General features: G+C 37.4%; 2 protein-coding genes across 3 annotated transcripts; one reads left to right on the plus strand and one right to left on the minus strand.

Annotated features, from left to right (window-relative positions):
- Nucleotides 1-3054: 3054 nt before the first annotated feature.
- LOC130725927 (uncharacterized) lies at nt 3055-9061 on the plus strand. Of its 2 annotated transcripts, none has more exons than XM_057577122.1 (12): nt 3055-3076; nt 3577-3831; nt 4086-4290; nt 4615-4705; nt 4833-4978; nt 5796-6039; nt 6336-6440; nt 6546-6728; nt 7137-7344; nt 7428-7920; nt 8568-8647; nt 8740-9061. In XM_057577122.1, the coding sequence occupies exons 2-12, from the start codon at nt 3600-3602 to the stop codon at nt 8742-8744; spliced, it is 1992 nt and encodes a 663-aa protein (XP_057433105.1). In that variant the 5' UTR covers nt 3055-3076; nt 3577-3599; the 3' UTR covers nt 8745-9061. The 2 variants fall into 2 exon arrangements, with proteins under 2 accessions (XP_057433105.1, XP_057433104.1); XM_057577121.1 differs by lacking the exon at nt 3055-3076 and adding an exon at nt 3083-3354.
- A 782-nt stretch (nt 9062-9843) lies between these two features.
- LOC130725653 (uncharacterized) lies at nt 9844-10686 on the minus strand. Its single transcript, XM_057576865.1, has one exon. It carries the CDS (start codon nt 10522-10524, stop codon nt 9844-9846), a length of 681 nt encoding a protein of 226 aa, XP_057432848.1. The 5' UTR covers nt 10525-10686.
- Between the last annotated feature and the right edge of the window lie 7042 nt (nt 10687-17728).

Raw genomic sequence — 17728 nt, forward strand, 5'->3', positions numbered from 1 at the left:
ATGAAGTATGGATTGGAAATGGAAAAAAAACATTCACACCCAAGGAAATAGTGGAAGATTGCATTTTTCAAGGTACAACTAGACATTTGTCCTTAAGCACTAACTTCATTTCACAATTACGAATAGTGTGTATTGAAAACCACATGACTTTTGTTTTTGTTCAATAAAACCACCTGACTTTGTTACTCATCTGGCCTTTTTTTGAAATAAATTTCTTACTGTACAAATCCAACGGTTGACCCAAAATGTTTGGCCCAAATCGCATGAGGCAGTCGAAAATGGATTAGGAGAGGTGAGGAAAAATGCCAAGTTAAATGGATAGCAGATTTCGACGAGGGAACGTTGATAACCGTTGCTACAAACGCGGGCACACTAAACACGTGCAACCATTGACCAAGTCAATAAAGAGAACGTGCGCTTCCCATGACGTGGCCAAGAGGCAGTTGAAGAACATCATATCCACCACTACGCATGGAACTTCCGGAGCAAGCTGCAGATCGTGGGGGGTAAGACCCACTAACTCGTCCAGCAAGGAAGAAGAAACCGCCAAGTTCATACAGGACATAGAGCTCTATAAATAGGGGAGTTTAATGCAGAAAAAGGATTCCCAACTCAACTCTAAAAATCACTACAAAGCTCTCATGTCCGCATCAAAGAGACTTAACGAGCCTAACGTGATCATGGAGGAGTATGTTGCCGAACCAGCCGTTTATGATTCCTGTACTTAGATAGTTTCGAACTTGTTGTCATTGTTGCTTTTGTTAGATTTCATGTCGATTTTATGGGTTTGGATTGATGTAAAGCTTTTTACTTGGTGAATTTTATTTTCCAGCACTTTTGATTGTCTTGCGTTTTGCTTTCGAATCCTTATTTCCTTTTATCCTTTGACACACGGTTGTCGAAAAACCCAATTTCACACGCGCTTTGGCAAGACGTTTTCCCAAAAGAACCCTTAATTCGCAAAACTCTTAAACTTTTTTCAGTCGAATTTGGAAGATGTTTGTTTACCAAATATTACGGTAAACACCAACAAACAAAGCAATAGGGGCTAAAGCCCCTTTCTCTTATTAAAAAAAATAACAAACTGGGACCAAATCAAGGTCTAAAAAGGAGTGAACTTTTGCCATTTAGTTATTGATCAAAATGATGAAATGTAGTAGTAGAAACGAAGAATGGGATTATCAGAGAATCCGATTCTTTAATGTCAACAGAAAAGCTACTAATTTATCATTAATCTAGAAGCAAGTTATTCTTTGCATGTTTTATATACTTTTGAACGTGGTGCCGCACTACAGTAGCAAAAGAAAAACAAGACATTTGTGTAGTCATCCAGTCATATATATATGTCACATATAACATATTGATTTATATATATAAAGTATCAACTATCAAATTTACCTGAGCAGTTGAGAGTTTTCTGAATGGAAAACCCATTCTTTTCTTGAAGGAGTAAACTAAAACCATTCTTAGCGCTTGTCTTATGTTGTAACAAAAAAAAACTACTAGCTAATAATAAGACTTTATAATATTAACGCAACAATTGAATATTCATATTCTATCTGTATTTTGGTACATAAACTCATCCAAAAGTTAAAGTTTCTTATTAAAAAGTCACTAAAAGATTCATATAAAAACATTGAACTTTAAAATTGATAAAGTATATTTACTAACTAAAAATATAAACTATTCTTACTTTTTATTTTTTAATTGTGAAATATATTATTACAACTTTACAAGCAGTATTCTTTATTTATATATGCTGTTCTATTTACTAAAAGTACTTACCCATGACCAAAAGGTTATCATAATCCCAACTGACACAAAATCATTTCAATACCATTCATTGATTGGTGACCTGGATACTCGCACAGATTATATGGATTCAAATTCACATTCAGTTGATTCCTTAAAAAATAAATTTCACATCCAGTTCTTAGCTCTAAATTATAACTTAAAATGGCAATTAGATTATCCGGTCCCCACATAGGATCCCATTTATTTCCGCTTAAACAAAAAGTAATTTTAGAGTTAAATAAATAATTGTATTGTATAAAAGTCATCTTTCTGTTGTCGACAGAAAAAAGGTGAATTTTAAAAAACAGAAATTAACCTATAAAAAAATATTTTCAACTTTGATTGAAAAAACTTGATTATTTCAAAGAGCTACTAGAAATAGCTTAAAAAATAATTAAATTTCCGCTATTTTTCAAATTCATTATTTTATCAAAAACGTATATAAACACTTCAAAAAATATATATAAATAATTATTTCAACAAAAAAATAAATAGAACCCATAAGGAGAGGTTTTTTTAGCGCGTTGTTCAATACCTTTTTAAAATGAAAGAGTTTGAAATCTTTCAATTCATTATTTAGAGTATGAACTAAGGTCTTATTTTGTATACTATATTAGACATAATAGTATAAACTTATACAATACATTATCGACTTATTAATTGCTTGGAGGTCACATTGTCTTGTCTAAGCTTATAAATCAATCTTCTCTTATACATTAAAATGATGGATTATTTAATCCACCATATAGATGATGGATAAGACATGGCAAGAGTATGATGTATAAACTACTTAAATATATTTAATCAGTTGCTGCCGCCTCCACCCCACTACCAACCCCCACTGCCGCCGCCACAACCACCACTGCAACCATCGTTGACACCATCATCGTTATTGCTACCACCATCGATGTCGTTGTCGCCACCACGATCACCCTCCGCCACTGTTGCCACCACCCTCCACTGCCATCATTGCAGCTACTACCACACAATTGTCACCGCCAAATTATACAGTGTATGACCAAACGTTGTATAGTATTAAAAATTTATCAGACTTTATCCTATAAAGCATAATACAATCATATCTTACACTATTAAACCTTATACTATAACACATACCAAACGTCATGCTTAAAGAGTCCGAAATCCCTCTAATTTTAAATGGCTTGCCATTTTGTAATGTTTCATTTTTCACTTGAATTAAATACCCGTTACCAAAATAAAATAACTTTCCTATAATTACTCTACACGAGAAAAATATCGCCCACTTCAAACGCAAACGGTGGTAAGTGTCTCCCACTACTCTCCATTGCCAACGCCACTTTCTGCTTCTTCTGCTTCCTCCCATCTCTGCACGATTTCCACCACCCCATCTTCCAAAGTTCACTTTTTTCAAATCAGCATCTCATAAAGTCACCATTTTTGCTTTCTTCATAAGCCCCCTTTTTTCTCTCTCTTTCTCAACACACACATCTTCTGCTACACCTACTTCACTTGAAAACTCTACCATTATTGCTTGTTTTGATTGGTTCACTGTAAAAATATTGTGCTTGATCTTTGCTGGTAATAGTAGTAATACTTATATACTTTTATACCCCTTTTCACATTTTCAATTTTTTAAGCTGCTGATGATGATTCAAGTAATGGGGTTTGGGTTTTCTTCAACCCCTTTTCATTGGATATGCTTTTCTTTTGCCTGCTTTTTAGTTTACCTTATAGGCCAAGTGGGGTATAAATATGAATCCAAAAACTGAAACTTTATTGGGTATGTTATCTATTCTGCAGGTGAAAATAGAGCTGGGGAATTCATGATGTCTAGGGCATTGGTTCATTTTTGGGGTGTTTTATGGCTATGTTGGTGGTTGGCATCAACTGGAGAAGCTCAAGTGGAGTACTTGAAATACAAAGATCCTAAGCAGCCGGTCGCGACTCGGGTTAAGGACTTGCTGGCTCGAATGACTCTGGAGGAGAAGATTGGTCAAATGGTTCAGATTGATAGGAGTGTTGCTAGTGAGGCTGTTATGAAAAACAATTTCATTGGTATGAACTGGAGACCTCATGTATAAGCCTCTTTTTTGGTTTTATACAATTTAGGAAAATCTTTGTAGGCTAATTATATGTTTGGATTGATTGTGTTACGCAATTTTAAGCACGGCACACTTTTACGGGGCTTTGCTATCATAGGAACCGAACACGCTATAAATAAGAATGTGGCATGAATTAGTAAGGAAATGATGGCATTGTTAGGATACACTATCAAATATTAATTAGCTGGTTCTTTTATTTGTTTGCAGGGAGTGTATTGAGTGGTGGTGGTAGTGAACCTCTTCCAAAGGCTACTGCTGAAGACTGGGTTAATATGATCAATGGATTCCAGAAAGGGTCTCTGGAAAGTAGGCTGGGCATCCCAATGATGTATGGTATCGATGCTGTTCATGGACACAATAATGTCTATAATGCTACCATATTTCCCCATAATGTTGGGCTTGGATGCACCAGGCAAGATTTTATTTATTTTTCCATCTGTTTGCTAGAATTTCAGCATTTAGTACGATGATTTTCATCTGCAGTTTGATCTTAACAATTTATCTAGCTCAAGGGTCTTGTCTCCTGGACCATTTAAAAAATCTTGCTTTATTGAACAAAACTTCACCATGGGTTGTGCAGCTGTTGCTAGCTATGAAGTATGAGTGAATGATATTATTAAAGCAATTTCTCATGATCTTAATGTTGATGACTTGATGATGTTGTATTGTTACTTAGGTTGCATGTATGTTGGATGCATCCACCATTTATTCTGTTCTAACGATCTTTGATGAACAGGGATCCTGACCTGTTACAACGGATCGGTGCCGCAACTGCTCTTGAAGCCAGAGCGACAGGGATTCCATATGTTTTTGCTCCATGCATTGCGGTAAATAATATGAGATTCTAATGATAAACTTGTAAAAAACTTCTTGTTTGTGGTTTGAAGTTGTCAAATGTGCAGTTTTTTCTTTCTTCTTTGGAATTTTACTGATTACTCCTGAACATAATTATAGGTTTGCAGAGATCCAAGATGGGGTCGCTGTTATGAAAGCTACAGCGAGGATCCAAAAATTGTGGAAGAAATGACAGCGATCATACCTGGTCTACAAGGAGATATCCCTGCCAATTCCAGGAGGGGATTTCCATATGTTGGTGGCAAGTATGAAATTTGTGATAGTAAAGTCTTTTTATATAGAAGAGTCGGTTTCATTTGGTGTTTTACGTCCACATTTTATAAAATTTACTTCAGGGGCCATGATGTCTGGGTTTTGATACCTAATAGTCTGGTTTTCCTCCTATGGAAATATTATGTAGTCGAGCACATATAGTTCACGGATCTTTAGTATTTTACATCACTAATGTTAATCAAGGAAATAATAAACTTAAACTTTAAAGCAGTGTTGTCAAACATCCTCCATGGTGCCGCATGGCCAAATCTTATGGCGGAATTCTAGCTAGCCGCCATGGCCGATATTCCGCCATAATCCATCAAAATTTGTCAAATATGGCCTGTTTTTGGCTTTCCGCCATCAACCATTAACAACATTGCTTTTAAGTAGTATATTTCGGAAAGATTATTATACATTTTAAAGGAAGTGTTGCTAATGGTAACTCTATTACAGTATCACTCTGTATCTGCAAGTTGTTGATATGATTGATTTACACTTTGTTCTGCCTTCCTGGCAACGACATGATGTGTAATCTGGATTTAATGGATACTGATTTATGGTATAAATCTTATTTCTGCAAATAAGGTCCTTTTAAGATGTTTCTCTGAATCTTAAGTTGACTGACTTAGGGGAATACACTTCACATTAACAGCAATCATCAAGTTATCCTAGTTTATTAAGTTGTGAAAAAAAATGAATTTTAAAAAATCACAATTATATGATTGACTTGTATTATGTAGCTACTTATATGTTAGAGGTTCGTTTTGTCCCTCTATCCTTCATTAATCTTAAAAAAAAATTGTGTAGGACGAAGGTAGCAGCTTGTGCTAAGCACTTTGTTGGAGATGGTGGTACAACCAAGGGAACAAATGAGAACAACACAGTGATTGACTGGCATGGATTGCTGAGCATTCACATGCCTGCCTATTCTGATTCGATCATTAAGGGGGTCTCTACAGTCATGGTTTCATACTCCAGTTGGAATGGTGTAAAGATGCATGCAAATCATGATCTAGTCACCGGCTTCCTCAAGAACACCCTTAAGTTTAAGGTGATTGGCCATGTTGGCAAATCGTGATCTCTACACTGGCTTCCTCAAGAACACCCTTAATTAATCTTTATTGTTCTTCTTTTCTCTTACAGAGCTAGTTCTATGCACACTTGCCATCTTTCTAATTGAAAGTTTATCCTATTTATTTTCATAACTCCTCACTTTATTTTTTTTTTATATTTCTCATAGCTAGATATTTTCTACTTAATTATCTTTAAGCCATTACCAGCTCCCAATTTTAAGCAGCATGATTTTGTATTGATGGAAAGAACGATTTTTGTTCGCTCATGTGTCAGGGATTTGTCATCTCAGATTGGCAGGGTATTGACAGACTCACAACACCACTTGGTTCAAACTACACATACTCTGTCCAGGCTTCCATTGAAGCTGGTATCGATATGGTTAGTATCATGCTGAAATTGCTGCAGCGATGGAATGAATGTAATGCTTACTGAAGTATAGGATTATAGAACTCAGTCGTTCTTTTTGTTGACAAATTATTACAGGTGATGGTCCCCTACAAATATGATGACTTCATTCAGGACCTTAACCTCTTGGTCAAGAACAACATAATTCCAATGGAGCGTATTGATGATGCTGTGGAGAGAATTTTGCTTGTAAAGTTCACCATGGGCCTTTTCGAGAATCCTCTAGCCGATCTCAGTTTAGTCAATGAGCTTGGAAGCCAGGTGTTTCAATCAAACCATCCCAATCATAAAATGGATATTTCCCATAATGAAATTGATGGGCTATTTATTTCAACCAGAATAATGAAAAATAATGTTCTCTTTTATTTGATGGGAAACAGTATATTTGATGAAAAATTCTTTATGACTTCTTTGAACATAATACTCTTGTAAATTTTGGTCGATATGCATGGGCTGTATCAATATTGTGCAATTGCATTGCATGGAACTAAACAGAATATATTGGCATTCTTTGTTGATATAACTTTTTGCGTTGATCTTTTCTGATGCATGCAAGTGGGTTAAGGGAGAAAACAGTATGCAACTTTGAGGATTTTCTTGTTGCTTGTAATTTAGAGTTTATCCTAGCATAATTGAAACATTGAGATATAAGATTATGTTTTTAACTAGGAACACAGGGACCTAGCTAGAGAAGCTGTGAGAAAAACCCTCGTGCTGCTAAAGAATGGGAAAAATGAAAGTTCTTCTCCACTTCTTCCTCTTCCTAAGAAGACCCCAAAAATCTTAGTTGCCGGTACTCATGCTGATAATTTGGGTTACCAATGTGGTGGCTGGACAATCAAATGGCAAGGGTTCACTGGCAACAGTGACACAAGTGGTAAGTGACTCTCAAAAGTCAAAAGGGGAAATTAGTAAAGTTATTATAGAAATGAATTGACAGACTTTCTTTTCCATGTTCAGGAACAACTATTCTCAGTGCCATAAAAACCGCAGTAGATCCAAGCACAGAAGTTATCTTTCGCGAGAACCCTGATAGTGAATTTGTTAAGTCCAACAATTTTGAATATGCCATTGTAGTAGTTGGTGAGCCACCTTATGCCGAGACTGCCGGAGACAGCACGACTCTTACAATGTTGGATTCTGGCCCGAATACCATCAACAATGTCTGCGGGGCTGTTAAGTGTGTGGTTGTCGTCATTTCTGGCAGACCTATTGTGATTGAACCATATGTTTCAACTATAGATGCATTGGTGGCAGCATGGTTACCAGGCACCGAGGGACAAGGCGTGACTGATGTCCTTTTCGGTGACTATGGTTTCACTGGAAAGCTTGCAAGGACATGGTTCAAATCTGTAGATCAACTCCCAATGCATGTTGGTGATCCTCACTATGATCCACTTTTTCCTTTTGATTTTGGGCTGACAACTTTATCTGTCAAAGACCTAGTTGCAAGGTAATATTTATTTCAAGTTTGAAAGCTTTTATTTAATTGATCTAATACCCCATGTCTATTGTGCTTTGCTTCAGCGCTTCAAACTTCAACTTTTTTAGAGCATTGTGTACATGTCCTATGTTGTTAATGAGTACACACTGCACTTTTTTGTGTGTTTGGATACTAGCCGAGTACAACGTGAACAGACTTTCATCTCAATTATACGAAAAGTCATGTTCACTTTTGTCTTGAAGTGCTTGTTAATGTATGTTTGCACTTGTCTAAACAGGTAATCTTAGTCATTGGCTGATGCCTGTAACTTCATTCTAGCCTTCCACTTGTTTTATTACCATAACCTTTAGTATAGATTTACCTGCCCTTTTTTTGTTATCGTTCACTGCAATCATTTCATTGAAGGGTTGTTTTGTCACTTTGGTGCATGAAGAATGTTGTTGCCAATGGTCAATGACACTAGTAATAAAACATTTCCCAAACAAAAAGCAATTAAACTCAATGAAACATGACAATGGAATTTATTCCATGAAGAGCATTATTTTACCACCTTCATTTGCTATATAACTTTGTTGTTCAATGCCATTGGTCAGTAACATCTTTTATATCTGACAAGAGTTGCTTCTGATATACTGATGGAGCCATTGATTGTGCAGGTCAACCTCAGCTGCTGACAGTGTAAGGGCTTGTATAATTACCATTATGGCTACACTACTCATCTGCTTATATTCAACTGGTATGTTTTGTGATTATTTTTTCTAGTGACAGAAACTGAATACTCTTATGTTCAATACGATTTGTAATTTGATTGTTTGTTCATTTCGATAGGTTAAGCACAATTTATGGGAGCTTATTATTGAAGCTGGCGGCTAGAGAACTAACTTGTGATACTTCCCAGCTTAGTCTTATTCATTGTATTAGCATTAGGACATTATGATTGTTCATGAACTAGGACATTTTTTTGGTACATACCCTCTATTTATTCCATCGTCTTTTACTTATTTCTTTCGAGTTTTGGGCTTCTTGCATTAGCTGCAACCTGCAAACAAATGCTATGTTTAGATCTTCGTTGGCACTGGTGCAACAAATGTTACATAGTCCAAGAGAAAAAAAATGAATGGATGGATCGGGTTGAATGTTTTTCATGTTACTTCTAACTGGTTGCCAGTCAAAAAACCGGGCAATTTATGTTACTATCCTCTACTAATGAGCAATATATATATAAAAGTGAATATATATTCTTATGCTCTTTTTCTTCGTTTTCGCCTTTATGTGGAATAATACCAACAAAATCTGATGTAAACTTCGTACACTGCTTTGAAATTCACTTAACTTTCTTACAGCTGAGTTTTGAGTTCAAGGCATCCTCGTACAGAAGAAATGAAAGTGCAAAAATATACATATCAATGTATATCAGGGTCAAGCAAGAACTAAGAGATGAAGATATATTCAACTCTTAAAAAATGGGACAAGTACATATGAACAAATAACTATATTGAAATCTTCGATATGATATATGAGATGATCCTCTTGGAGTTCAATTCCCTTCTTTCCTTGTAGTATGCATTCACAAGAAGCACACTTAATAGACTTGCATACAAAGCTGCATACTCCTTCCGGTGGACTCACCAATATAGCACTCCAAAACATCACGTAGAATTGGGTTCCATATTTTAAGTGCTTAGATCTTTTACCTCCATCTGATAGCCCGGAGTCGGGGCAGAGTGGAAATCCCAATATTTTTCCTGAGTCAGATGCTGCCTGCTCAAAATAACTCTTCTCTAGCAAAGCATCCATGAATTAGAAAGTAAATGTGATTTTACTTTTAAAACAAAAATTAAATGCAAAGGGATTATTCACTAAAGTTAAGTAGAGTGATAACATCATATTATAACAACATCATAAAAGAACAAATATCTAAATTCCTAATTCCTAATTCACACACTTCTTGTAAGTGAGAGATTGCTTTCTTGGACTGATCACTATAGCACAATCCACAGAAACTTGAAGACCACCCGGAGGAGAATCGAAATTCAAGATCCGGATCTTAGCTCTGACATCTCCCAAGACCTGAAAGTCGACCCGGTCGTTAACCGAAGCGTTTCTGATCAAATCAGCGGCGTCAGCCTGAAGCAAACTCATGCGATCGACGGATATGGTGGCGGCCACTTGTTTCGTACTGTGAGCTCCCTGGAAAAACCCTGGAATTGAGGCTTTGCCGAGCGGGATTCTACGGTACATGACGGTGAACCTAGACTCACCGTACTTGACCCCCACCTTATTGGTGTTAACGGCTTCCAAGAGGAGGCGAAGGGTGAGGCTGATGGAGGCGGTTGAGTCGTCGGCGGTGATGGTCATGTATTGAACCCTAACTAACTGAAGATTGACATGTGGCTTCTTGGGCATCACCGACAGGATGATGACGAGCGCCACCAACAGCGCAAGAAATGCGAGGAGCGATGATAGCAGGAAGAGGCAGCGGTAGCAGCCTTCCAACCACGTCGCCGATGAAGATGAATGAGAAGGTGTCCTCGGGTAGTAAGTTGAGAATGCGGCCGGCGCCGGTGTCGGTGGTCGGTCGCCGTTCGGTTGTGGCGGTTGGTTACTGGTCATTTTCTCCTCTCGTGAAATGGAAGTATATGGCTAAGGGTAACAAGATTTCAACTCTTGAATAGGTTGAAGGGAAAAGCGAAAGAAGAAGAAGATACCAGAAACTGTGTATTGAATGAATGAATGTAATGTACTAAGGGGTCAGGCTTTTATAGAGAGTGTCATAGTTTTAACCATAAGCCTTAACCAATTAACAAAATAACCAACTATGCTAACTAACTATGGTTACAATATACTCAATAAAGGGCACGAGTAGCAGCATTTAAGGCTCCCTACTATGAGTGGGAATCACATCCTATTTATTGTCTAATTAGAGGTGCAACTCCAAAGCAAACTCTACTATTAAGGTCAGGCATAAGCAGCAGGGTCATATGCATGTCAGCATGCAACAACGTTACTAATGAGAGAATGCATCACTAACCTCATAGCAACTAAAGTAGATGTCAGTGCCATATACAAGAAACGTTACCTGATTAATTTGGCAAGTAAAGCATAACAACTTGATACATAATCTTTTTACATCTATTGATCAGTATTAACTATACAAAGAGAAGTCCCTAGTTAGAAAGTGCATTTTGTATACGTTACCATATTAATTTGGCAAGTAAAGCATATCATTTTTAGTTCCACGTAAAAAATTTCCTCCAACATTCTTACCACACTTAGTTTCCCATAACCTCACCACATATAAATAATTACATAAGCATATGAAATATAAGTTTAATTTGGAGTTAAGGAATAGTGAAATATATAACTTGGGAAAGATGAAGAGGTTAAGTAAGAAAAATGAATGAATTTTTTAAATCCTATAACTGGCAAGTACTCAGGTACCTCCAACATTCTTACCACACTTACTTTCCTCCAACATTCTTTCTGATGCATTATAAGGCTATGAGCCTAAGAAAGATGAAGAGGTTAAGTAAGAAAAATGAATTAATAGTATGACTAATAAAGTGAATTAATAGCATGACTAATAAAGGATAACCACCATTACAGCGATCCATAACAGATTAGCCACCCTACCAGCTTTGCCTGAAACTCCAATAATCTTCCACTTTATCAATTCTATTTGTAACTTCACCTTTTCTTAGTTGCTGCTTCCTTTTTCTTTTTCTCAAAATTCAGTTAACACCTCATGAACCTTATGTGGTTCGAAAGGCTGTCAACCATTTCTAACAGGTACACCTTCATTTATTACCATCAGACTTTCATGCCAGATATAAAGCACAAGAGCGCACGTCAGTACTCAACAATCTCACTTTCTTTCTAAAACTGACTTATGATCATTTGTAGTAATTGATAACTAATTAATAAAGGATTTACCAAGTCTTTCGTCTATATATAAAAACATTACAAATGAATTAATAGTAGTAAGTAAAAGAGGATACTATATGTACTATTGACCTTATATTTATATATATATATATATATATATAACTTTTGTTTTAAAAAAAAATAACCGCCTCAAAATGACTTCTGCAACTCCCGCAAAATGCACTGTTTGTTGTAGTGTAATTATCTCTTCTTATCTCTTCTATTATTTGTACTAATTTCCTTGTATGTGTACATACAAGTTATGCCCTTCTTTAGATCAAAAGATGTTGGTCATCTAAATAATACTAAGTTATACTAATTAAAAAACACTTAATTTTCTTAGTCAAGAAGATTTCAGAAATGTAAGATAGGCAAACTTCATAACAGAGGCTGGAATTCTTAAAAGAGAAGCATGACTAAAATTAGTGCAAAGGCTCAAAGGAAGGTTGCCCAGGAGATTAAAACTGCCCGAGCTTTTGGCTTAATGCCTTTATAACAATGGGTACAAAGTCATTTGCTTTTGGGAAAACCATGCATGGAGAATCTTGACGGTGACTTTACGTACAAGAGTGATGTTAGAAACGTCCATGAGCTTGATATGGAAGGTTGAAATATCCGGCAAGAACTTTTTCTACTTTTGAACTTTCTCTCCTAGCCTGTTTACCTTGATTACTAAGGTGCTTTGTTATATGTTCTAAACCCAAATGGTGTATTATTTACTTCTTTCTGCTGAAGCCTTTCAAAAAAAAAAAATAATAATACTTCTTTCTGCTGAATAATACACAGGATTGTCATCCCAAAGTGCAAGATGAATGATCTTTGCAAGGAGTTTTCCCAGATTTAAGGAATAGTGAAATATATTACTTGAGCATACGAAACATTTCTTAAAAAAAAGCAAATACAATTTTTTATTTTGTAGGGAAAAATATTAAGTTTAACCAATACTCACTGCAAAAATCCACTCATTTAGCGTCGATCAACTCGTTTGTTTGACGTTGGTTTAAACTGCCGTTAAATGAACTAGCAGTGGTCAAATGATTAACACTAAATTTAGCGCCTCAAAGCATATTAGCCACAGAGAAAGACAGTTGCTAGATGAGTCTTAAAGCACTAGTGTTGGTTTAAACTGACGCGAAACTATTTTTTGAATCAGACATGAGTAGCATTGATTCTAACCGCTCAAAACTATTTTTTCAATTGACCATTTTAATAATGGACTAGCGTTGGTTATAACTGTTCCTATCTAGTCCAATTAATTTTTTTTCTTAAGGTTTTCATAACCTAGGCACACAAATAGTGATGCATCGGCAGAATTATGAGAAAAGAGTGCAATAATGGTCCTAATAATTTGTAATCTGGTCACGATGTACCAGGTCATGGTGGGATCTCCTTTTTGTTTGCTAGGCTCGTAGAGATTGTCAATTCTAAGAACCTTTCATTTCTTTTACTTCATTTTTGTATCTTTGGGGGGTTTCCTTATTAGCCTTGTAGTCTAGTTATATCTGATAGCCTCGATCTGTCCCTGTTTCTTGTATCTGCAGTGACATCTACTTTATAGCTTGCCTTCTCTCCCTTTTTCTATTTGAGCTTAGCCGGAGAAGATAAAAAGTAAAGTAAAAACTCATGCATAAGAAATATATTAATGTTGAAAATGCTGAAATGTTTAACTGAATTTCATTGATTGTAAAACTAAATAGTACAATTGATAATCTCTCTATTTATAGAGAGCTAACAAGCTTGCATAAGAAGCTAACTAATTCTGTTATGCCAGCTCAGCTTGACAGCTAAGCTTAACAACTAACTCTGTTATACTAACAACTAATCTTGACAGCTAGGATAACTAACTTCACAGCAGTAACTTATCAGTTACTTATCAGAAACTATATAGTATACTCTAATAGGCCCCCTCAAACTCAAGGTGGTTGAGAAAGAACATGGAGTTTGGAACAAAGATGAGCAAAGCGAGTTGGAGCAAGGGCCTTGGTAAAAATATTAGCTAACTAATCTTCTGAAGGAACATGATGCACAAAGAGGGACTTGTTAAGAACTTTCTCTCTCACAAAGAAAATGTCAAGTTCCATGTGCTTGGTGCGGGTGTGAAGAACTGGGTTGTGAGTCAAGGCTACAACACCCATATTATCACAGAAAACTCTTGGAGGAGTAAAGGGAACTTTAAGTTCTTGAAGAAGAGATTGTATCCACAATAGTTCAGCAGAGGTATTTGCCAAGCTTCTGTATTCTGCCTCTGTACTAGACCTAGCAACCAAGGTCTGCTTCTTAGAACTCCAAGACACGAGATTAGGGCCAAAAAACACACAGGACCCCAATCTGCATCACAAAATGCCAGCAATGGTACAGGAGAAGTCAAGGAGCAGGGTTTCAGATGTAAGCCATGATGAATAGTACCCTTTAGGTACCTAAGTATGCGCTTGACAGCCTTCCAATGGTCCTCCAAAGGCTGGCTGAGAAATTGACAAACTTTATTTACTGCAAAGCTAATCTCTGGCCTGGTTAGAGTAGCATATTGCAAGGCCCCTACAATGGACCTATATAGAGTAGGATCAGCAAAGTAATCAGACTCATACTTGCTTAACTTTGCACCACCAAGCATGGGAGTAGAGATCCCCTTAGCTTCACCCATATCAGCTCTCTCAAGTAAATCATGAATATACTTTGCTTGAGTCAAGAGTAAGGATCTATCCTGCAAATGATGGACTTGAACACCAAGAAAATAATCAAGTTTGCCCAACTGCTTTAAAGAAAATTCTGAATTGAGATTCTGAACTATCTTCTGAACAAAAGGCAAGGAATTTCCAGTAATGATGATATCATCTACATAAACAAGAATGTAGATGCAGCTGCCCTTTGTATGGAATGTGAACAAAGAGGGATCACATTTACTAGGACTGAAACCATACTTGATCAAGGCTGCTTTCAGCCTTTCAAACCAAGCTCTAGGAGCCTGTTTTAGTCCATAGAGGGCTTTATTTAGTTTGCAAACTAGGGACTTGTCTGAATGTAGAAAACCAGAGGGTTGAGTCATGTAGACTGTTGAAAATTAGGGTATGATAATCTTGGATAACTTCGAAGAATCGTGTTCGTACACTTTCCGAACAAAGTATTTCGACCCTATTCTTGCCTGGGTTCACGAAATCCTTGTTGGGATAATTCTGAAGAGCAATCTGCTTCAGGCAAATGAAGAACAGATCAAGAATGTAGAGAGATATCAGTTTTGTTTTTCTGTATGCCCAACTCCGCCCCTTGGAACCCCGCAATCTAATCGCGGTCAATTATGCGTTGGCTCAACAAGCGTGCACTCCGCACTACCCTAACTCGTTTCCGAGCTTAACGCATAATCGCATCGGCCTTCAATAAATCACATTACTACTAAAATCCATTGATGATACTAAAATCACCAACATAGACTTCCTCTTGGAGTGCACCATTGAGGAATGCATTGTTCACATCAAGCTGGTGGATGTGCCACTGCTTGGTAATAGCCAAAGAGAGGATTATTCTTATTGTAACAGGTTTGACTATTGGAGAAAAGGTCTCTGAGTAGTCAAAACCTTTAACTTGGTGGTAGCCCTTGGCCACAAGTCTAGCTTTAGACCTATTGATAGAGCCATCAGCATTTTCCTTGACTCTAAAAACCCATTTACAGCCAATAGGTTGTCTGTCCTTGGGAAGGGGAACCAAAGTCCAGGTGTTGTTGGCCATCAATGCATCGAATTCTGCCTGCATGGCAGCCTGCCATTTGGGGTCCTTGAGAGCCTGCTTGGCTGTTGTAGGTTCTGCTTGAGTTAGTAGCAATGTAGGAAACAATCTAGGCATCACAATGCCAGATTTAGACCTTGTCTGCATGGGATGAGCATTCCCAGCTGGTGGAGGTGCAGAACCTAATGGTTGCACAGGTGGAACAGATTGAGAGTGCCCTGAAGAAGCCTGAGAAACCAGTGGAGACTGGATAGGACTCTGCTGTTTTGAAGCTGAATGCTGAGGAGATGCACTAACAGAAGTAGTAGGTACTGTTGTAGTTAGCTGAGTGGGGATAACAGTAGGTCCAACAGGCACAATTGGTATAGCAGAAGTGATACCTGGTGCAGAAGAACTTGGAGGAGGAGAAGCCTTGTCAGAATAAGGGAACTTAAATTCATCAAACACCACATCTCTGGACACATAAATCTTTCCATCACTATCCAAGCACTTATATTCTTGATGAGATGAAGAGTACCCAATAAACACACACTCCTTAGACCTCAAAGACAACTTTGAGTGTGTGTAGGGCCTGAGATGGGGAAAGCAAGCACAACCAAACACCTTCAGAAGCTTGTAATCAGATTTAGTCTTGAACAGCTTGAAATAAGGACTTACATTCCCCAAAACAGAAGTGGGCAGTCTATTGATAAGAAATGTGGCAGCCATAAAAGCATGATCCCAAAATTGAAAGGGTAAATGAGAATGTGCAAGCAATGAGAGACCTGTTTCTACAATATGGCGATGCTTCCTTTCCACACTACCATTCTGATGGTGTGTGTAAGGACAAGTAAGCCTATGAACAATACCTAACTTTGTAAAGTAAGAGGTAAGAGGCTTAAACTCAGTGCCATTGTCAGTTTGAACAGACTTAAGTTTCACACCAAACTTTAACTCAACCATGGCTTGAAATTGGAGAAAAGTAGAACAAGTATCAGATTTCCTTCTCATGGGAAAAATCCAAGTGAACCTAGAATAGGCATCTACACAAGTAAGGAAATAGGAAAAACCACTAGATGATTCAAGGGATGCAGGTCCCCATAAATCAGCAAAAACAAGTTCTAATGGTGTATTATAGACAGTAGTAGAAGTAGCAGAAGGTAATCTATGAGACTTGGAAAGGCAACAAGCTGAACAAACTTGAAATTTTGCTTTATTAGGTACTGAAATATTACAAGAAGTCAAAGCAGAATGCAAAGCCTCATGATGAGGATGTCCTAACCTAGAGTGCCACAAACCATAAGAGGTTGGACATATAAGAGAAGTACTACTAGTGCTAGATACATCAGACTTAGGTAAAACAGTAGAGTAAGCAGAAGAAACAACAACAGATGGGACTGAAGAAACAGCAGTTGAGGGAACTGAAGACACTTTGACAGAAGGTTGCTTGGGAGTATGCATGCCTTCAAAGATATACAAGCCATCTGGACCAACACTACCTCGAAGGAGAACCCTAGAAGTTTCCTGACATTTGACAACACAATAAGAAGAGTGAAATTCAAAGTAGACATTATTATCCTTAGCAAATTTGCTAACACTAACAAGGTTCTTGGTAATATCTAGAACTAAGAGAAGTTTACTAAGAGTAAGTGTGGTGTTGGTGTGACAAGGAGAAGGAAATGAAGCTGAACCAATAGAGAGAATAGGCAAACCTTGTCCATTCCCCATAAGAATATGATAATTACCAGTATGTGAAACACTGTCAGAGAGCACAGAAGCATCATTTGTGACATGGTGAGTTGCACCAGAATCAGGAAACCAGGTGCTAAGATTAGCTGCAGCAGAGGATGTGCCAACTGATGAAGGTGGACCAGTGAGCATAGCTTGAGGAGGCCTGGTTGTAGAATTTGCAAGCCTTTGGCCTCCACCAGAAAACTGTGAACCTCCATTGTTCCACTGTGAACTAGGAGCAGAAGCAAATCCAAACTGCTGAGAGGGAAGTCCTATGCCAGAGCCTTGGCCATAGAAGAAACCAGGACCAAACTGTTGGCCAAAACCAGAACCAGCTTGGTGACCAAAATGTGTAGGTGTGCCAAATTGTGGAATGTCATAGAAAGGTGAAAAACCAAACTGAGACATCATAGGAGAAGGCACAGACATATTAGGCATATTGAATGGAAAATTCATGCCATATCCA

This window comes from Lotus japonicus, chromosome 6 (assembly GCF_012489685.1).
Source record: "Lotus japonicus ecotype B-129 chromosome 6, LjGifu_v1.2".
NCBI lineage: Eukaryota > Viridiplantae > Streptophyta > Magnoliopsida > Fabales > Fabaceae > Lotus > Lotus japonicus.

What these genes read in the sequence shown, in the direction of transcription:
- LOC130725653 (XM_057576865.1), bottom strand. Translation starts at nt 10,524, where the DNA reads ATGACCAGTAACCAACCGCCACAACCGAACGGCGACCGACCACCGACA.
- LOC130725927 (XM_057577122.1), top strand. Translation starts at nt 3,600, where the DNA reads ATGATGTCTAGGGCATTGGTTCATTTTTGGGGTGTTTTATGGCTATGT. An exon ending in TTTCCATATGTTGGTGGCAA is followed by an intron (nt 4,979 to 5,795) that starts GTATGAAATTTG and finishes AAAATTGTGTAG; the next exon opens with GACGAAGGTAGCAGCTTGTG. An exon ending in TTGAAGCTGGTATCGATATG is followed by an intron (nt 6,441 to 6,545) that starts GTTAGTATCATG and finishes AAATTATTACAG; the next exon opens with GTGATGGTCCCCTACAAATA.